We start from the raw sequence: 22796 nt of genomic DNA on the forward strand, positions 1-22796 counted from the left end.
AAACAAATCTCCAGGTTCACTTTGAAATCTATAAAGAGAGACTTGGCATTTATAATTTGGAATTGAAAAACGCACGACAATCGTTCTTCTCTGACATCATTACCAAAAAAAAAAAAAACGCACGTGCCTCGTTTTCTACTGTCGACAGACTAACTAACCCCCCAGTGTCAGTAGCCTCTGAATTTCTATCCACCAGGGCGTGCAATGACTTTGCCTTCTTCACTGACAAAATTCAGAAAATAAGACAAGCAGTCAGTGCCTCTGCATCAGGTACAGCAAATGTGTTGTCTCTGTGTCCACTTAACATCAATTCAAACACCATGACACAATTTCATCAGATTAATGATAAAAACCTAGAGGACATTATACAACTTCTGAAATCCTCTACCGGCTGCCTTGATATTATTCCAACAGGATTTTTCAAAGATGTTTTGCCTTGCATGGTCTCAGATCTACTTCATATAGTAAACACATCTCTTCACTCAGGTCTTTTTCCACAGGCTCTGAAAACTGCAGTCATTAAACCGCTCTTAAAAAAGAATAATCTAGATGCTTCAGTAATGAACAATTACAGGCCTATATCAAACCTCCCATTTCTAGGTAAAATCATTGAAAAAGTAGTTTTTCAAGAGTTGAGTAATTTCTTGCATTTAAATAACTGTTTTAATGTGTTCCAGTCAGGATTTCGTCCAAACCACAGCACTGAGACTGCTCTTGTAAAGGTCTTCAATGACATCCAGTTAAACACAGACAGTGGCAGAACTTCAGTGTTAGTATTATTAGATCTCAGTGCTGCGTTTGACACTGTTGACCACAACATATTACTAGACTAACTGGAAAACTGGGTGGGACTTTCGGAAACAGTTCTAAATTGGTTTGAATCCTACTTAAAGGACAGAAACAACTTTGTTTCTATAGGTAACTAAATACACATCGGAGTTAACAAATATGACATGTGGGGTACCTCAAGGCTCCATCTTGGGGCCTCTTCTCTTTAACGTCTACATGCTACCACTGGCTCAGATAATGAAGAACAACAAAATAAGTTACCATAGCTATGCAGATGACACACACATTTACGTAACAATTTCACCAGGATACTATGCTCCAATTCAAACACTGAGTAAGTGCATTGAACAAATCAATGACTGGATGTGTCAGAACTTTCTCCAATTAAACAAAGATAAAACTGAGGTAATAGTTTTTGGAGCCAAGGCAGAACGTATAAAAGTTAGCGCTGAGCTTCAGTCTGCAATGTTCAAAACAACAGATAAAGCCAGAAATCTAGGTGTAGTCATGGACTCTGACCTGAGTTTCAACAGTCACATTAAAACAGTTACTAAATCAGCCTATTATCACCTAAAGAACATATCTAGGATTAAAAGACTAATGTCACAGCAGGATTTGGAAAAACTTGTCCATGCTTTTATCTTCAGTAGACTGGACTACTGCAATGGTGTCTTCACAGGTCTCACTAAAAAATCTATTAGAAAGCTGCAGCTAATTCAGAACGCTGCTGCTCGAGTCCTCACTAACACTAAGAAAGTGGATCACATCACTCCAGTTCTGAAGTCTTTACACTGGCTTCCTGTGTGTCAAAGAATAGATTTCAAAATACTGCTGCTGGTTTATAAAGCACTGAATGGTTTAGGCCCAAAATACATTTCTGACCTCCTGCTAAATTATGAACCATCCAGATCTCTCAGGTCTTCAGGGACTGGTCAGCTTTCTGTCCCCAGAGTCAGAACTAAACATGGTAAAGCAGCGTTCAGTTATTATGCTCCAAACATCTGGAACAAACTCCCAGAAACCTGCAGGTCCGCTGCTACTCTTACTACTTTTAAATCCAGGCTGAAGACGTATCTTTTTGTCGCTGCTTTTAATTGAACTATTCATATCTTAGACTGCACTGTAACTTTTATCCATGTATTTATTTCTTTTAATGTTTCTTTTATTAGCTTTTCTTTTTAATGACTGATTTTAAATGCCATTTTCTTAATGTCGTTCAATTATTGTAAAGCACTTTGAATTGCCTTGTGTTGAAAAGTGCTATATAAATAAACTTGCCTTGCCTTGCCTTGCCTTACAATAATAAAACAATAATTAAAAACATGATAAAAAAACACAATAACTAGAAACATATATAAAAAAAACACATACAAATGTAAAAATGTAATGTTTAACTAGTATTAAAAGCCAGTGCAAAGAGGTGAGTTTTTAGCTGAGATTTAAAAAGTTCAATAGACTCAGCAGTCCGGATATGTACTGGGAGGCTGTTCCACAGTCTGGGAGCTGCAAAGCCCTGTCACCTCAGGTTTTTTTCCTGCACCGAGGAACCACCAACATATTCTGCTGAGCTGATCGCAATGCTCTAGCTGGAGCATGGCGGTGCAACAACTCAGACAGGTAATGTGGTGCCAGTCCATGCAATGATTTAAAAACAACAAGTCAGTACTTGAACTGGATCCTGTAACTGACAGGAAGCCAATGAAGATCTGCCAAAACGGGTGTGATGTGGTCATAACGTCTCTTCCCAGTAAGAAGGCGTGCAGCCGCATTTTGGACCAGCTGCAGGCGACGGATCAAACACTTATCAACACCAATATACAGGGAGTTACAATAGTCTAAACGTTATAAATAGGTGGATTAGCTGTTCAAATTCCTTACTAGGAAGATAGGCTTTTACCTTCCCCAGAAGCCGCAGATGGAAGAAGCTTGTCTTGACAACTGAGCTTATTTGTTTGTCGAATGTAAAACAGTTGTCAAAGATGACTCCAACATTTTTGACAGAGGGACGGCTGTAGGAGGCTAAGGGGCCGAGTACACTATTAAAGCCATCCAGGAGTTCAGACTATCCAAATATTATAATCTCTGTCTTGTTTTCGTTGAGTCAAGAAGTTGATTTCCATCCATGATTTTATGTCTTTCAGACAGCTAAGCAAGGCAATCCTAGATTCCTTATTTGCTTTTATAGGCAGGTATACCTGCAAATAATCGGCAAAGCAATGGTAAGAAATGTTATGCTTTTTAAAAAGACTGAACAAAATGGGGCCTAGGATAGAACCTTGAGGGACCCCATATGCTAGTGGGGCTGCAGCTGAAGAATACTGGCCAAGATGCACAGAAAAGGTCCTTTCTGACAGATAGGATTGAAACCATTTTAGGACATTACCTTTCATTCCAACACACAGTTCAAGGCGTGATAACAGAATTTGGTAGTCAATGGTGTCAAAAGCAGCAGACACATCTAAAAGCACAAGCACAGCAGAATTCCCAGAATCAGCAGTTAAAAGAAGATCATTCAAAACTCTTAGGAGAGCAGTTTCTGTGCTGTGGCGTGATTTAAAACCAGACTGAAACTTCTCTGATATGCAGTTTAAAACAAGGTGCGACTGCAGTTGCGCTAACACCACTTTCTCTAGGACTTCAGACAGGAAGGGAAGCTTAGAAATAGGTCTAAAGTTGGAGAGAACAGAATGATCAAGGTTCTGTTTGTTTATAATGGCGCGTTTCCACTGCAGGCCTCGCTCAGTTTGGTTAGGCCTTATTAGGCCCGGCTCACTTTAATGCTGCGCTTCCATTACAATTTAGGAACTGGGGTAGTTACTATAGTAACGCAGTGTAGGCGGAGCAGTGACGTCATCTTCAATGAGCGCCCCAAAAAACAACACAGCTGTTAGCTCTTAGCACTCAGAGCTCACAGCTCTTCATATCTGTTCAGAAACTAGACAAAAGTTAAACAAGTACAAACCACAGACTGCCTGTGTCATGGCGAATACAGTCGCTGGTTTATTTATGTCTGTATAGGCCGTTGTTGTGAGTGTGGACGGTCGGAGCATATATAACGTTAGCTTAGCCAAGCTCCATTTAGAAAGCACGCATTTTAAAAGGGTTTTTCGCCTGCCGTCTGTCTGCAGACTTGTCAAAGCATTAATGCATGGTTTTTACTAACCGGTATCAGTATGTTGTTACTTCGGCATCATTTTGAAACGTGTATTACAATTAAATCACGGTCAAATATGTTCATCTTGTTGTAGTTGTAGCCCCCTTGCCAGCGATTCTCTCTCTAGTTTAGCATACTCAGCCCGACTCAGCCTGGTTGTTCCTGGCCCTAGAACCACGATTTAGTCGGGCCAGAAAAAAGGTGAAAAAGTAGCTCCGGGCCAAAACTAGGCCAAGTGGAAACGCAACCAAAAACGGGCCCCGCACGGCTCGGCACGCTTAAAGCGAGCTACGCGCTGCAGTGGAAACGCGCCATAAGAGGCTGCACTACAGCGTGTTTAAAAAAGGTTGGAACCCAGCCTGAGGTGAGAGAGATATTTATCAAAGTTAAAATATATGACCCAATAGTAGTAAAAACGTCTTTCAGTAGTCTCGGAGGAATACTGTCTAAGGGGTATTGTGAAGGTTTCAATTTTTTAACCACATCAGATAACTCGGGCAGTGAAATGGTCAAACTGCTCGAAGACAGCCGAGCACACAGGAATCCTTCCTTGGAATTCAAAGTTTTGATCTGCATATGCTGTACTGATCATCAGAAATGAGTTTGTTATAGTTTATTTTAGAAAGAGTAAGTAATAACAGGTTGACCAACATGTAAGGGAGACACTTTGTAAAGATAAAAAGGCCACTGTCAAAAGGAAAGCAGAAAATGGAATATCATCATTTAGCCAACCACCGGTCCAAAACTCAATATAGAGTTAGAGATATAAGAGAAAAAAAAGACATGAATCCTCACACTGAAGGAGCTGAACCAGAGTATGTATGGCCTTACAATGGGATGAAATGATCAATTGATTATCACATTATTTTAGGGTAGAATCTTTTCATATCACAACATTGACTATCAAATACGTTATGCTGACTGACACTATTATTTCTAACTTTATTTGGAACAAGAAAACCCCAAGGATCCGCAAGCAATTTTTACTGAGACCAAAGGCGCGGGGTGGACTTGCTCTGCCGAATTTGAGGTTCTATTATTGGGCTACAAACCTGAGAATAATACAGTCCTGGCTGCAGTCTGACTCACAGCACTCTCCGCCTGTTTGGCTTGAAATGGAGGCTGCTTCCTGTAGTCCAGTATCTCTTTCAGCATTGGCTCACTCTCTCATTAAGACCCCCTCCTCTGCTTACACTAAAAATGTAATTGTCAAAGCAACCTTGAACATTTGGAATCAGTTCAGACGTTTCTTTGATCTCCAAACATACTCTACACTAGCCCCTTTAACTGCAAACCATGTTTTTCCTCCATCCTTAGTAGATGGCGCATTTACTATTTGGTTTAACCAAGGCGTTAAAACATTCAAAGACCTTTATATTCACAACACATTTGTCTCTTTCCAACAGTTATCTGATAAATGTGCACTACCTAGGCAACATTTCTTCAGGTATCTACAGATTCGCAGTTTTGTTAATAATAGATTTCCTCAGTTTCCTAATCACCCAACTGATTCGCCGCTAGACACACTCCTTAGGCCGTTACCTACTCTGAAGGGAATGATGACGTGTATTTACGCTCAGATTTATTCTCTTCGTTTGGTTACCCTGAACTCCATTAAATCTCTTTGGGAAACAGATCTTGGGGAGGAGATTTCAGAAGTACTTTGGGAAAAAGCCCTTGCTAATGTACACAAATCTTCTATTTGTGCTAGACATGGACTGATTCAGTGCAAAGTAGTACATCGCACACACTTCACTAAGCTCAGGCTCTCTAAAATATATAAGGAAGTGGACCCAACTTGTGACAGATGTAGCCAAGCACCGGCGAGTCACGCACACATGTTATCACCTGAGGCAGCTAGCCAAAGTAAAACCTTTTCTCTCCAGACAGCAGTTTGAGACCGTAATCCATGCCTTTGTCACCACCCGGCTGGACTACTGTAACTCTCTCTACATGGGGGTCAGTGGGTCCTCCCTCGCACGACTGCAGCAGGTGCAAAATGCTGCAGCAAGGCTCTTAACTGGCACACGGAAGTTTGACCACATTTCCCCTGTTTTAGCTTCTCTCCACTGGCTGCCAATTTATTTTAGGATCCATTTTAAAATTCTTTTATTTACTTTTAAATCCCTAAATGGCATGACCCCACCATACCTTGCTGAGCTGCTACAGCATTACACGCCGAACCGCCCTCTCAGGTCAGCGGACCTGAAGGTGCCTAAAACCAGGTCAAAGCTCAGAGGGGACCGTTGCTTCTCTGTAGCGGCTCCCAAACTGTGGAACCCTCTGCCCCTGGAGATCAGACAGGCCTCCACACTGCCTGCTTTTAAATCGCTTCTTAAAACCCACCTCTTCTCCTTAGCGTTTTAACATTTGGCGTTTCAACATCTTTTAGAGCAGAGGTGCCCAGTACGATCATTCATTAAAAAAAAAAAAAATCAAGCTCCGTTAAAATAGACAAAACAGGTTTTGATCCCTCCTCCCTGCCACTTAATTCAGGAGTTTACTTGATTGAGAGAAAAAGCGACCTATCGCTTTCCAGTCTGTTAACCCAGAATGCAAAGCGATAGTCAAGTGCCAGGTAGTGATGGGAATTCCGGCTCTTCTTGCTGAGCCGGATCATTTGGCTCGGCTCACCAAGAAGAGTCGGCTCTTTCGGCTCCCAAAGGGCTCTTCAGTTTACCACATATTATACCTTTTATAATTAAATCAAATGCCATGCCTCATTTCGCTCCATTTGCTCTTTCCAGCGCTGTTTTTGCAGGGGGCTGATTCTGTGAGCTGCAGCTGACCACGCCCCCCTGCAGGAGAGGGGAGCGTGCGCTGAGATCAGCTGCTAGGCTGCAGCAATTGTGCTACTTTGTGCACATTGTGCAAGCAACGATGTTTTCAAATCTGTAATAAAAAAGCTCCTCAAAAACACTATCGAAGCAGTTCCTGCCTTTGTTACGTTAGTTCAAACAGTAACAACGGACTACTTTTCTTAGCGGATGCATGTCAATTTAAATCAATACATAAAACTATTTTTTAAATCAATAAAATCATTTTCTAAATCCATAAAAGCATTTCAATTAATATTGGGAGTCATGTCGTTACTTTGTTGAGAATGTGGCCATGTGTGATAAGCGGGATAATGTCCACATTGCAGATTGCATAATGTGCCTTCATACCGATCTAGATCCCTCCGCAAACAAAACAAAAAAACGTCTCGTTCGCGGGCGAGAGCCGGCTCCCGTCGTTCACGAGAGAGAGAGAGAGAGAGAGAGAGAGAGAGAGAGAATATGCCTATTTCATTATAACTTTGAGAGACTGTTCATAGGACCCATTTGAGTCTGGTGTCTAAGTTGACTGTTCTACTCGTTTATTGTATTCCTTGTACTTATATTTGTGTTTTATGTTTAAGATTTCAGGACATGGAGAGTGGTTTCTTAGCCTGCTTGTTATGTGTTTCTTAACAGAGAGAGAGAGAAATAGAGAGAGGTTAACATGCCATTTTAGTTTTATGTATTCATGTATTTGTTTCTGTTCAAGAACCCAAATAGCGTTGTTGTAGTTATCCCATGTATACATAACACGTGTTATTCAGCTCCTTGCAATTTGGGATTTTATTTTTGGTTGGTAGACCTCGGTGAGCTGGTCATTTCAAAAGTAGCCCACCGGCCCAAAAAGTGTGGGCACCCCTGTTTTAGAGTGTTGCTTTTTTGCATTTAAATTGTTTTTTGTTTTTACTTGTACTTGTTTTTATGGTGTGTGAGCTGAGCTGTGTTTTATCTATTTGCCTGTACAGCACTTTGGTCTGGAGGTTTAAAGTGCTTTATAGTATAGGTTTAAAGTTGTATTGTATTGTATGTTCTGGTCTTGTCCGGTCTTACACTCTTATTGGACTGACATCTTTAGATCACTGTCAGAAATTACTGGAAAACCGGTCGCTCCTAATGCTATGACCGCACTGTTTGGTGTAACCCCACCCACATGGCCACTCTCTTCTCTGGAGACAGCCTTCATAGCCTTTGTTACCTTACTAGCCAGACGCCTGATATTGCTCATGTGGAAGTCTCCAACATCCCCTTCACACACACACCTCGTGGTTAAAAGAAGTCCTAAATTCAGCCAAACTCGAGAAAATAAGGTGCATACTGAGGGGCTCCCTGGGGAAATTCCACAAGACGTGGAACCCCTTCTACAGGTATATACGGGAGCTGGACATGCCGGATGTCCATGTACAATAGGGTGGTGGACCTGCGGTGTTAAACTGTGATTAGCGGGCGGCTGACTGACCAACAAGTGCTGTGTTTTTATTTTATTTGATATATTTGGTCTTTTTGTTCCATTTATATACATTTGTTCCATATATACAGATTTATTTGATCTCTAAATTGCATTATGGTATTAATAATGGACTTAGACTCAGAGCCTTTAGATTCTGACTTTGTTTTTTTGTTTTTGTCCTCTCGCAGTCCATTTTTTGTTTTATTCATTTATTTTTTGTTTTGTCTTTGTTTGTTATCCTGTCGGACTCAAATCACACTGTTGTCATCCTAACTTGTTTGCCAACTGCTATTGCGTTGTCTGTCTGGCTGTTTGTTGATAAAAAACTCAAATAAAAAGTTTTTAAAAAAAAACGTTATGCTGCGCAACCGTTTTGTACATTTATTCATTCCGTTTAAATTCAAATTGCAGATAAGGAATAAATCAAACTAATGTTACTTGTATTAAAGCCTTGTTTTTGTACACAATTTAGATTAAGAAATTACATTCAGTAAAGGCTCTCTACAGCAGCTCTAATGAAAGAGGACAAACAACTACGACACAAAGCTACTTTAATGTCCGACATGTGGACAGTCTTGTGTCTCTTCTAGTGTCCTTTTGACTGTTAAACAACCTAAATAAAATGGACATCACCCCCTCACTATTCCTTAACATCCAGTACGTACACATCCTAAACCTTTTAATGAAGATATCCAGCTCAAACTCGTATTAGGATGCCTTGGAGTATTGAAGTGCAAGGAGAAGGTCATTCAGCGGTTCCCTGATGGTTTTAATACATGAATCTCATCAGATTCTTACTTCTAGGTTGTCACACCATTTGAAGCTCACAGTAGGCACAGTTCTTACATTGTTTTCCATAAACTTAGCGATTAGCCAAAGTGATAAAACCACAACTACAGGCTTTGTGGTTGTAAAGAGAGAATCTAAAGACTGAGTGATGGTCTGAGGTTTATTCACTCAGCTCACTTCCTGACCGCTGTGTGCAGAAACAGAATCTGGAGGGATGGATCATGCAGTTTAGTGAGGAGGACTCATTCCCTTTATGGGGTGCTTTGGATCCAAGAGGCATACTGTATAACTTCAATACCAATAAAAGGTTTTTCAAAAGATGGCATTGAATAAAAAAACAGCAATAGCCTGAAGACATACCGTTGTCCCTCCACACACTAAAAGCAAAGGGCACATTTTTTAGTATTTGCATTGTTTTTGGCCTTTGAAATTGAAACTGATAGTTAACTTTGTCCCCAACTGAAAAACAACTATACAGTCAGTGGCCACTTTATTAGGGACACCTGTTCAACTGTTCTTTAACGCAAACACCTAATCAGCCAATCACATGGAAGCAACTCAATGCATTTAGGCATGTAGACACAACCTGGTGAAGTTCAAACAGAGCATCAGAACGGGGAAGAGAGGAGATTTGAGTGACTGAACGGGGCATGGTTATTGGTGCCAGACGGGCTGGTCGGAGTATTTCAGAAACTGCTGATCGACTGGGATTTTCACACACAACCATATATAGGGTTTACAGGCAATGGTCCGAAAAGGGGGGAATATCCAGTGAGCGGCAGTTCTCTGGGAGAAAATGCCCTGTCGATACCAGAGGTCAGAGGAGAAAGGCCAGACTGGTTCAAGGTGATGGAAAGGCAACAGTTACTCAATGAACCACTAGATACAACCAAGGTATGCAGAAGACCCTCTCTGAACCTCAACACGTGGAACCCTGAAGCAGATGGGCTTCAGCAGCAGAAGACCCCACCGGGTGACCCTCCTGTCAGATAGGAACAGGAAACTGAGGCTACAATTCACACGGGCTCACCAACAATAAACAATAAAAGATTGAAAAAAATGTTGCCTGGTCTGATCACTCTGATGAGTCTCGAGTTCTGCAGCGTCAAATTTGGCGTAAACACCATGAGCATGGATCCATCCCGCTTTGTATCAACGGTTCACGCTGGTGTTATGGTGTGGGGGGTATTTTCTTGGCATTCTTAGTACCAATTGAGCATGGTTTAAATGCCACAGCCTACCAGAGTGTTGCTGCTGACCATGTCCATCCCTTTATGACCACAGTGTACCCATCTTTTGGTGGCTACTTCCAGCAGGATAACTCCATGTCTCGAATATCTAATTATCTCCAACTGGTTTCTTGAACATGACTTCATGAGTTCACTGTTCTCAAAAGGCCTCCACAGTCACCAGATCTAAATCTTATAGAGCAGCGGTTTTCAAAGTGTGAGGCGTGCCTCCCCTGGGGGGCGCCAGAGAGCTTCAGGGGAGCCTGAGAAAAAAATTACGAGAAACAGTGAAATCTAGCTGGTTAACTTCAGCTAACTTTATGCGAGCGGCAACATGGATCGATTTGTAGTGAAGTTACCTAAAGTGAGAGAGGAGACAGCGTCTGGCAGAAAACGTCAGCTTTGTTTTGAAATAAAAGTTGTGGCTCATCGGACATTTATGAGAGAAAATCCCTAATGTCCGAGTGCAAGTGAATGCAGTGTGACGGCCACACATTGACTTAAGGTGTTTTTTCTAAACTGTAGCGGCAGGGGAAAAGGTTTCAGGCATGTTAATTATCATGAAATGAAATGAACTATGATATATGTATAATATCCTCGCAACTGCAGTTCTTAATGTCCACTGTTATGTTTGAGGGTGTGGGTCATTAAGCCTCATCTACATATTCACCTGTCGCGGCACGCCCGGAGCCTTTTTAGTGGGCGCGTCAACGGGATGCCAGGGGTTGGTTCTCACGGGAGGAGGAAGTGTGTGTGTGTGTGCTGCGAACGGGGGTATTCAGAGGAATATTTAAGTTTTCCTCAGCATATGTTTATGTACGTTAAAATGCAACGGGGAGAATAACTGAATGTGGATATTGCATCGATCCGACCAAGAAGCACGTCTCCGTGGAGAGGACGCCAATTGGGAGGGGGGGCGCGGCTGTTCTTATGTTCTGAGGGGAGGCTCACCTTCCCACACTTTGAAAACCCCTGCTATACCTCATTCACACCAACGGTGTTTCAGGGCCGGTTCAGAGCTGGAGCTTGAAAAGCACCGGGTTTTCCTGTTCACACCGCAGTGGAGCAGCCTCTTGGCTCCGGAATCCGGTTCGTTTCAAGCACCAAAAAATTGTCCGGCTAGAGCAAAAGCACCGCATACGTCACGCTTACGTGGAGGCGGGGCAGGGGCAGGGGCGGGATCAACTCCTGAACAACAACAAAAAGCCCGCGTTGTATCCAGTTTGTACACAACGATGGAGAAACTTAACAAGCAGCAGTGGTCCACTGAAGAGACCAGCTACCTACCTGGAATCTGGTCTTCTGAAGAAGTGCAGAGGAAGCTGGAGCACAATCGGGCATTGTTGTTGCTGTCGGTGTCAGCTGTGAGGGGTTTCCGTGCGGTTTGGCTTTATGAAGCAGGCACGCAAACGGTTACGTCATGACGCAAACGATGACGCACCAGTCGGACTCTGGGCGGTGTGAAAAGAAGAACCGGTTCTGAACCTGAAAATCTCTAGCACGGAGCTTGAACTGGAGTTGCATTGGTGTGAATCAGACTGTATATAAATGTGAATGAGGTACTATAGAGCACATTTGGGATGTGGTGGAACGAGAGATCATGTGCAGCCGACGATCTGCAGCAACTGCGTGATGCTATCATGTCAATATGGGCCCAAAATCTCTGCAGAATGTTTCCAGCACCTTGTTGAGTCTTTGCCACGAAGAGTTAAGGCAGTTCTGAAGGCAAAAGGGGGTCCAGCCCGGTACTAGCAAGGTGTGTCTAATAAAGAGGCTGGTGAGTGTATATTGAGAGGAAAAATACTGGAATCTGGCAATACAATACTCAGTATGCATTTATTTTATGTTGGAAAAAAAAAACCCAACTAATATAATATCCTCTGAATTTCAGTTTAAAGTGCAATTGGGGATTTCAACAACTACTTACAAATGAACAATTAAAAGTGTGTCATCTGTATTTTCTCCAACACAATTTCTGGAGGAAGATGTGCTTTTGTTATTTACCCCTAAAAGCATGGTCTCCGCAGGGACTGCATGCGTCTTCTTCTGCGGCTGTACAAGGCCTTCGTTTAAAAACTAGTGATTGTTCAAATTCAAAAGATGAAAATGATCCTTTAACAAATCCTATTGTGATGAATCATTCCCTGAACACATCTCCTCCCACAAACAGTTCTGCAAGAAAGCAATGTCCTAACATGGACATGTGTGGTTTAACAAGTTGAGAAAGTTGATAAAACGCTTTATCCAATAAATGCATCCCTCTGTGGACTGATGTTCTACTGTGAGCCGTTTGATAAACACAGGCACTGATTCGTGAAATGATCTCCAATTGGGCTCGGCTCAGAAACATGTCGTCACCCTCTCAATCTGTGCAGCAGATTAAATACACATTTGTTCAGGACATTCAGGGATAGCTGCTGCCAGATGACACAAAGCAGCCAACATAGCAGCTACGTCTAACATGTCCGCCTCTTGGGATTCTTATACACCTGGATATAGTGTTTGTTTTTATTTATGAGCGTAACACTTTTTAAATCAGCAATAATGCAACAATTTAGATTGATTGAATTTTGTGTGGGACATTATAGGCAGATGACATCAATGCACAGGAGACAAGCCAGCATTTCACTTTGATAGCTCTTTTTCTCTCACCTCAACAGTAACAAATGAGTAACTTAAATTAAATGTTGCTTCGACACCTTGAAAAACTGAAACTGAGAATGGGACGCATCACATCGAGGTGTGGTCCTGCAGGCAGCATGCGAGCCACAGAAGAATGGAAAACAGAATAGATTTTGACGAGGAAGATGAGGAAGGATGGAGCCAGCATGCACCACACAGGCAGAAAGTACATCACATAAGAGAAGATGGAGGTCATACTACAGACCTCACAGTAGGTCTGTAGTATGACCTACATACTACAGACCTACTGATCTGTAGTCTGATCCAGCTCCTGTTTGTGATCCAGGAGCTGCATCACAAACAGGAAGAGGGGTCTTGATTGGGTGGAGGAGACTCATGTCAGATCAGACCAGGCAAAATGTTGCGTGTGGGTGTATAAATATATTTTTGGATTTGTTGTGCCACCAAACATTATTTATTTAGACGTTGAAGGAGAAAAAGAAAAAAAGCCAGGCTGAGTAAGCACGAGAACCACAACACTGAAAACAAAGACTCAAATAAACACCTTTGCAAGATAAAAAGACAAAGCTTGGGAGGGCTTTAGCACCGAGGGTTTCTTACAGTACGACACAATGTGTGAGTGACTGATGTGGACTGTACCTGAGGGCGTCTGCTGGGAGGACTCCTCTGTCTCTGCTGCAGGAGCGTCTTCCCTCCCAGCGGGCGTCGTGTCCTCATCTTTCTCTCCAGGTGATCCAGAGGAGCTCTGCTCAGCCTGCAGGGCGGCTGGAGGGGAGTCCAGTTTCTCAGCTGTCAGAAATAAGCGTACGTTAGTGTCATTCTTGCAATCTGTTTTCCCATCCAAGACACTTGGTGCAGCCCAAAACACTTCAATGGTTCTTCTTCTTGTGTCGCATGGGGTTAACATTCTTAGTTCAGAGTGAAATACAGTATATTGACAGACAATGGATGGATTGTCGTAATACTGCACACATTGAAGCCCCCAATTACTAACGTTAGGGATTAACGGGCACATCTTCTTCATGACAGAGCATTGTGACTGGCTCTAACTTTGCTTAGAAAGACCTGGGACTAAGATGGCTTCAGGGGTCTGCGCGATGTGTTTATCATTAACCTGTTGGGAGAACAAAGATAGTTTACAAGGGCACAAAGATCAAATGTTGAGGTTTAAGGTTCACGCAGCACAGCTTCACAAAATGATTGATGATCATTGAGGATCTATAATTTGGAGTCCTACTTGTGTCCTTTTTTAGACTCTACCTGGTCAAGTCCTGAGGGAAATATCTGGCTAATATCTATCTCTATGTGCTAAATGCTCCAGTCAGTGCTCAGCGGCTAGCCTCTAAATGTGCCCGTCTGCACATCGAGTCCTTCTAGCTTGTTCTCTGTAAACAGCTGCCTGATGTGGCCGAGCACATCTCCATGAAAGCAATGGAAGTCATTAAAACACTTGAAAAAAAGGTCTGGACAGGTAAACAATGTGCTGCTGATACTTTGTTCTTAAAAATAAAATAGATTATTGTGCTTAGCCATCAGTGTTATTATCAGGTTTAAAGCACCTTTTTTTCACAGAAATTCACTGTATTATTTTACAGACCGTTTTTTTCTATATTAAAGGTGGGGTAGGTAAGTTTGAGAAACCGGCTCGAGATCGCTAGAATTTGAAAATACACAACCGGAGAAAATCTGCCACTTCCTTATAGAGCCCCTCCTCCAACACACACGAACGCGCACATGACCAATGAGGGCACGAGATAAGTTTGTGCCCCGATGGAAGGCTGACAGGCAGGTAGGCCAATACGGATTGGATGTACTTTTTACAGTATTACGGCTTCTACAGCTACAGATGAAATTTTTTAATGGATTTGTTGTCAAAGCACTTAAGATATTCATTGCTATCGGGATGTTAAGAGCATTCCATGGAATATAACAAAAAGTGTATCTCGAGCCGGTTTCTCAAACTTACCTACCCCACCTTTAAGGGGCTGCAGGAACACTTTCCCCACGTTTCAAACACTTATTCCTGGGTAGAAAAGCCATGTTCTAACTGGCACTGCTTCTGAATACTGTGAATTTACATTTGTTTTACATTATTGTAATTTGACGGAAAGTGTTTTTACAGTTGTGTTTACAGTGCAGCCTCACAGAGATGCTAGCATGAGTGCAGACTTGTAGCCGTGTTTAGTTTGTTATGAGTTTGTTCATACCTTTTGTTAGAGCAGCAGGGGTTTCCTCGAGCACCGTCTCTGCAACCTCATGGACCTGAGAGGGGGCGGGGTCAGATGGCAGTGCAGCGGGGGATTCTGTGGGGTCGGAGTCTGGTTCTGACACTATGACAGACTTTTCTGAAGGAGAGGAGATATCTAGGGCTGAGCGTAGGAGATGGAGAGGAGGTGAAGAAGGGATACAGGAAGTAGAGTGAGAGGAGGCAGGGATGGAGCGAGAGGGAAAAGAGAAAGTAGAGATGAGACACATGGACAATGGAGCAGAGATGAACAGAAGATAAACCTGCCTTTAGTTCCTACCTGTGTTCTCCTCCTGCTGTGGCTCAGCACGTTCAGTCTGTCCCTCCTGCTCCTCCTCCAGCTCCTTCTCCTTCTCCAGCTCCTTCTCCAGCTCCTCCTCCAGCTCCTTCTCCAGCTCCTTCTCCAGCTCCTTCTTCTGGGGTGGGCTGGCCTCCACGCTAGGGGGTTTCAGGGGGCTCTCGCCTCCCATGCTGCTCCGGGGCGACAGCATCTCCATCTCCTCCCCCCAGTCTGAAACAGGCTGGTGGCTCTCCAGAGGGAGGAAGGGGCTGAGGGGCTTTCCTCCCTCCGGGGACTCCTGAACTGTTGGTGGGGGGATGTGGACCTTCGGCCTGGGGGGGCGCTGCTCTTTGGGGCTTCCTGCTGATGTTGGTCGTGAGCGAGGCTTGGGGGAGTTGTCTTTGCTCTTGGTTTGTTTCTCTCTCCCGACGTCTTTCTTCTCATCGCCTCTGGAGTCCTGTTCTGAGTCGCTGCCTTCGTCATCTTCTCCACCACTGGCATCCTCCCACTCTTCATCGTCGTCTTCTCCGTCTCCGTCCTTCACCTCCACCTGAGGGGAACAAATGGAATCAGGAGATTACTGGGAAAGTTATTGAAGAGTTTGCTTCTTTTTATTTAAACTGCCACAACTAAGCATTTGCTGATAAGGTCAACCTGGTAGCCAAGGTTGGGCTCAACATTTACTCTCCTTTGTTGACATTTAGATTTGTCTCGACCAACTCCTAAGGGACGTTTCTGGCTTTCTCTTACTTTATATTAATGCCGTGTGTCGCAGGCAGGTAGAATACAGCATTCAGACATTCAAACAGCCTATAGAGTTGAGGGGAACTGTAGTCGGTAAGGTAAAATATGACAAGAAGATATACATAATAGCTGTATTTTTTTTTTTTTTTTTAAATGTTAGTTGAATGCTCCATTTCTTTCGGAAATGAGGAGGAATTAAGTGTTTGTGAGTTAACAAGGAAATATCTAGTATGAATCATGTCTAGTTTAGTCCCTCGTTGTGCCTCCACCTGCTGTACATTAACGGTGATGCTGCCGGAATGGTCCGTCCCGATGAAGCCCCCTACCTTCTGTGTTGGAGGAGATTTGGATTTTTCTGCCTCCTTCTCGTTCTTTTTAGCCCTCTGCTCTCTCTTCGTCTTGTCTTCCTTCTCTTTCTCCTCCTCTTCTTCTTTGTCTCCCTCCCAGCGGTTGTCATGCATGCTGCGAAAGATACGCACATATGTGTTCAACACAACATTTGCGATGGAAGCAGCAAACACCAAACTCTCATATATATATATATATCTACCAGTGACGCGCGGTGAGGTTCGTGGCTGGTGAGGCACGGACTCTTTAGAGTCAGATTTACAAATATTATATTTTGACCTTAATCGAAATATTCGGTTATTTTCAAAAGCTTTTTTAGTCTGATGCTTCGATTCATTTTAAACAGACCTTTCAACAAAAGCATACCCACAATCTAAATATTGGATTGTTCTTTCTTAGTAAGATCCCATGTTCATTACAACGGTGGTCTGACCTTGACTTGAAGATGAAGTCCATGCTCTCCTTCTGGACAACACTCTCTATTACTCGTTTGTAAAAGTCCTCCTTATCTTCCTCTAGTTTCTAAAGTCTAGCTTGTTGTTTGCGTCTACCGTCTCTGCGTAGAATAACAGTAGCAACAAGAACCTGTGGGCTCACGTGCGCCCCCTTCAGTGCGGCAGAGGTTATGGCTGCCTCCCCTGGTGCTTTGTTCATTGCCGTTGTACGATGAGACCAGCGGGCCTACATATCATATATACGTGAAATAAGTTCTTTAGAGACTATGGATGGCGAGGATAAATGTGATAAAGGGATCTACAAACATTACTTTGGTGACCTACAGTGAGATGGTGCAGGCATGCGCTCAGGGCCGCTTTCCAGCCTGTTTCTGTGGGGTGACGCATCTGAGGTGAGGCAGAGCTCATCTGAGCCTCACCTCACCCCACAGCAACTGGCTCACAAAATAAGTGCCCGCGTTAAATGAGTGCCCGCGCTGCAGCCAGTTACTGTGGGCTTACGAGAGGCAGAGCTCGTCCCTGCCTCTCTCCTCATCGCTACCCGTAGTTGTAGCGGAGCTCGGCAAATTTGCTGATTTTGACCATAAAAAGCGATTGGAATCAGAAATCACACTTACAACACAGATCAGTGGAGACATTTTATTATTATTCAGTGTGCGAAAAAGTACACGTCCCACCGTCCGGGACGTGTTATTTACAATATCGGACAAGTAGATCTTTCAATTGACTTGTCCGGCGGACAAGTGACGTTTTTCGCCCTGATTTATTGACAAATTATATATAAATTCAGTTTACAAAAGGCAGAACTCATTCGCAAATTGTACGTGTCCGCCATTGTTCGTTTAGAAGTGTTAGGAATCGACAAGCAGAACCGAAACTAAGGAAATGCATCTCGCCGCTTTCTGTACAGTTAGACGGGGGCGGGGCGGGGCGGGAAGTATAGCACAGTGGCCGGGTTGGGAAGCAAAACTCTGTTCCGTGTAGGAACAAATAACAATTGTCCGGTCCCGGGATTAATAAGAGTTGTGAGGACAGTAAGCGAGGCCGAGCCCCGCGGACTGCAGCTCTCTCTCTCTATGCTCCGTATCAGCTGATCGCTGCAAGGTGCAGCTCTGCAGCTATCTCTCTCTCTCTCTCTTTCTACACACAGCAGATCTGCTGCCCGTTTAACAGCCTCATCTTTGTCAAACTTTCTTATGTTCTTTCTTTACATGTAATGAAGGTTATTAAGCGTTTTAGCTCCTATGTTGTTAATATTGACCGCCATTTCCTTTATGAAGTGAAGCAGCCTCCCTGTCTGTGTCCTCGCGCTGTCCTCACATCCCCGGACCCCCAGACTCGGAGGAGCGTAGGGATGTCAGTATTGTTTATGAAGCGGGGTATAGAAAGTACATTATGGAAATGAAAATACTATTTATTTACTTTTACAAACAGTGAGCAGCTGCAGCATGTGTATTGCAGGACATGTGTAAGCGTGCAAGCGTCTTTGAGTTGTAGAAAAGCGCTAGGCCTATAGGCTATAAATATAATGTATTATTATTATTATTATTATTAGTCCTATGTGTTGGACATGTGTGGTTGTACTATGTCTCACAGGCAGGTTGCAGTGTAACATCAGAGGAGACTGGGCCAATTGTACATTCTCAAACTGCACCACTTAGAACTAACTAAACGATGCAGGGATTATTTTTATATAATTGTATTCAATAACCGTAAGAAATTAAACAGTATGAAGTGATTTGTAAATATGAATACAGATTTGACTTAATGTTTTCATAAATATATTTTTCTCCCAGTTTGTCATAGGACTTATTTACTCTCTCAAAGAACCGGAATCGAGAACCGAAAAGCAGAACCGGAATCGTTAAAATCCAAACGATACCCAACCCTATGTGTGATGCAGTAAAATGTTACCGCTCACTTACGTTAGCGGTGCCGTAAAAACCGTGGGAAAATGTAAGATACGATGGCGAAGAAGAAGATTCCAGTGGCCCCAATTTTTGTCCATTCTGGACAAGTGAAAAATGTATTCGGACAAGTACATTTCCAAACTCACTTGTCCATGGACAAGTACTCTCGAAAAACTTTTTCTCACGCTGTTATTACTATTTAGGTTTTCTTTAGTTGTTTTTCCGTTACATTGGAGTATGACAGGTGAGGCTCTGCCTCCCCTGACTGCACGTGGCTGATATATATATATATATATATATATATATATATATATATATATATATATATATATATATATATATATATATAATTATAGTCTCCCTGCAAACATAACATACCAAGTAAACTAATAAGGAAGAGAAAGTTAAAAAAAAATACATTTTTCCTAAAATGTTAATATAATAATAAATGTATTCTAATTATAGAGTAGTAATGCTTTATTATAAAATGTAAAATGAACATAAATTATCTGAGGTATCTTTTTTTTGAGGTATCTGTAAAAAAAAAATCCAAATCAAATTGAAAACAATAATTAGATGTTAAGAGTGATACAAAAACACCAAATCCTATTAATTATAACATGTAGTAGAGGAGAGACTGTTGGATTTACCTGTAGCTGGCCCTCTGTCCTCGGCCCTTCCCTCTGCCGCGGTCCCCCCGTGGCCCCGGGGTCCGGCCCTGAGACGTGAAGTCACCAAACGTTGGAGTTTGAGGAGGCCGCTTACTGTCGTCTGCAAGAAAAACAATTAAGAGGGTAAATCAATGCTTTTGTTATTCTTGACCTAAAAAGGGTCAGAGGAGAGGGACTGATGGATGAGTCCAGGAGAAATCCTCTGCAGGAAGTGAGATCATGAAGGCAGGAACTCGTGCACCGGATCAGGCATACAGTGTGTCAATATGCAACATGCCATCCACATGAAACCAAATACAAGCCGGTTGTAACAAAGAGCAGGTTAATGGTACGAGAGCATCTTAAACACATCACATCTGCAGTCAGAGTGGACGTGTAACGTCAGAGCTGTCCTGCAGGCCAGACTGCTGCAGAGTCTCTGAACTGAGGTCACATGTCTGATTCTCAGCCAGTGAGTGAGGTAACTCACCTCGGCTTTATGTAAATATCATGATCAGGAATGAAAAACATCAAAAACGTTCTACAAAAGAAGCTGTGAATAATATACACGTGGGTTGTATTTTGTGAATGTGCCATGTCGCTAAACAAACCCTCTTAATGTCACACATGTATTATTTATCTCAGTGAGCAACCAGTGTGCTACAAAGGTCACTGTCTGATATCACTGTGGAGGACAGTAAGAGATCATGACATGAGAAACATGCTATAATGGGATGTAGCAGAGTAAGGACATTATTCAGAGTTTATACAAAATAAGAAGTAGGGATAAAGGAAAGAGAAATGTCCGAGAGATAGAAGAAAGTATAGCAGGAAGATGGACAGAAGACCTTAGAGGTGTGAAGCAAGCAAATCACAGTCAAGGAAAGATGTTACGAGGAGAGAGGGAGGAAGAGCAGAGGAGGGAAGGAGACAGAAGGTCAGAGAGGAGATGCAGAGAGTGGGGGGGAGTAGGGCTTGAAGGGAGAGAGCACAAAAAAAATGAAGGGATCAGAGGAGAATACTACAAACTGAGAGGATGAAGAGAGCAGCCAGAGGCGTGAGGAGGACATTCCAGCCATTCCAGAAATTAGAAGTGGTTGAGAAGAAAAGGAACACACACATACACACACACAACGTGCACAGGCTTTAATGTGGGCACGGTGTAATGTCCTAATCTGTAACATCCTCCGCAGCCAGACCGCAGGAAAAGAGAGAAAGCAGGACTGAGCGCTGGTTTGAATCTCCTCATCACGGCACGGCGCCTGAAGATAGATACTTATCAAACTCAGATGTGTGTTTGGGAGGCAGATGCCCTCTCCACATTTAAGACAGGCTTAAGACGTTACTCTTTAATAAGGCTTAAAGTTGGGCTGGCTCAGGCTTTCCTTGAATCCTAGATTATATTTTTGTGTTTTACATTAAAATTGCCATTATGTCAATTGTTTTTATGAGACTGTCATTCATGTGTGTTGATCTGTACACATCGTACAGCCCCTGAAACAATAGTGTTTTAGGGATATATAAACAAAAAGGATCGGCCACGAGGCACGAAGAGAAGGCAACACTAAGAGTAAGAACTGTAGGCTTAATACATTCTCAATACTTTGCTTTGTGATACAAACAGGTAAATGTAAAAAGGCCAGTGTGTGTGTTATCGTGCAGAACAAGACACCATTCTAGTGTTTTGTTAAAGGTTTCAGAAAAGTGCAATTCAAACCTTTTAGAGCTTCTTTAAGATAACAGTCCTATTTCCAAACACAACAATCAAAGCTAGCTTTTAAGAGTTGTCATTAAATGCCTTCGCCAACCAATCCGGCTGTACATACACAGTATGGGAAATGGTCATAATTAATACCTCGCCTTTTGACCACCAACATATAAACTGGTTCTTCCTCGAGTGGACGTGTTTGCCAAATTTCGCTTTAACTTTTCCTGGGATATCCCGGTCAGAAGGATACGAGTGTGGAAGGACATACGCCAGGACAACAGAACTACTCTAGTCTCGGCTGTCTCAGGAAATACAAATGGGAAAACAATTCACAAAATGTATATCAGATACAAATCCTCAGGTTTTATTCTGTGTAGCCCAATGTTTTGTATGTGACAAGTTGTGTACCGAGGTAGCACATTAAACGTGTCTGATACTTGTATACACACGCAACATGTTGACAGAAGTAAAACTAGAATAATATGAATATCAGTGAACTGAGTTACTGAAATGATGACTGCAGCTCATTTCTTCAGGAGGCGGAGGCAGGTTAGGGAGGCATTTGGGTCAGGGTGCAGCTGTTGTGCTTCAGACACACAAATGGAACAAATAAAAACACACAATGGAGTCTCATTCCCATGCTGTGATCTAACCTGAGGCCCTGCCCCGAGGCTCTGTTCGAGAGTTACGCCCCCGGGCTGCAGAACACACACACACACACACACACACACACACACACACACCACACACACACACACCACACACACACACACACACACACACACACACACACACACACACACACACACACACACACACACACACACACACACACACCACACACACACACACACACACACACACACACACACACACACACACACACACACACACACACACACACACACACACACACACCACACACACACACACACACACACACACACACACACACACACACACACACACACACACACACACACACACACACACACACACACACACACACACACACACACCTTGTTAACAAGAGATAAATCACCATCACTCATCTTGCTACCAAGAAAAAAACGAAACACCAGTGAGGAACACGCATGTGAGACGAGGGCCGTGTCTCAATTCAGGGGCTGCACCCTTCGTACCCAGCCTACGCGGTCAACGGTAGGCTGGACCGAGCGGCCTACCAAATGAGACGGTCTAGCCGACGGAGGGCTTCGTATGTACGTCACGTGATACGCGCTGTTCGGTTGCCTGCTAGCAAATCAGCTTACAAGCTAACTAGCTGAAAAGGATCCAGAAACTTTGCTTTTATACTTTATCCATTTTTTGGAGATCACAGACGGCAATGAAATAAAGAGGACCATGGCCAGGTAAATAAGATTAAGCTGTTCCTTTAGCCTCCAGTAATGTTACATTAGTAAGTTAACAAGTAAAATATAGCTGATGTAATTTAATCATATCATTTCATATTTAAAGTAAGTCCTACTGAAACCGGGTTAGCACCTCCAGGTCCAGCACCACCGCGACCCCCCGCTCTGCTGAAATACACAATTACACATTTTCTTTTAAACCACACCTCAGAGTGC

The 22796-nt window shown here is 42.9% G+C and overlaps 1 protein-coding gene across 3 annotated transcripts in view; it reads right to left on the reverse strand.

The window, feature by feature from the left end:
* Window positions 1–22796, reverse strand: part of ccdc9 (coiled-coil domain containing 9) — a 52614-nt gene that overhangs the window by 8967 nt on the left and 20851 nt on the right. For 2 of the 3 annotated variants that reach the window (XM_034097399.2, XM_034097398.2), the window contains exons 10-15: window positions 21864–21908; window positions 19503–19623; window positions 16466–16601; window positions 15396–15945; window positions 15078–15239; window positions 13510–13659 (exon numbers count right to left, since the gene is read on the reverse strand). In XM_034097399.2, the coding sequence (XP_033953290.1) occupies window positions 13510–13659; window positions 15078–15239; window positions 15396–15945; window positions 16466–16601; window positions 19503–19623; window positions 21864–21908 (1164 nt within the window). The remainder of the gene's footprint in view (window positions 1–13509; window positions 13660–15077; window positions 15240–15395; window positions 15946–16465; window positions 16602–19502; window positions 19624–21863; window positions 21909–22796) is intronic. The other variant, XM_034097400.2, reaches the window with a different exon arrangement.

This window comes from Pseudochaenichthys georgianus, chromosome 13 (genome assembly GCF_902827115.2).
Source record: "Pseudochaenichthys georgianus chromosome 13, fPseGeo1.2, whole genome shotgun sequence".
Lineage (NCBI taxonomy): Eukaryota > Metazoa > Chordata > Actinopteri > Perciformes > Channichthyidae > Pseudochaenichthys > Pseudochaenichthys georgianus.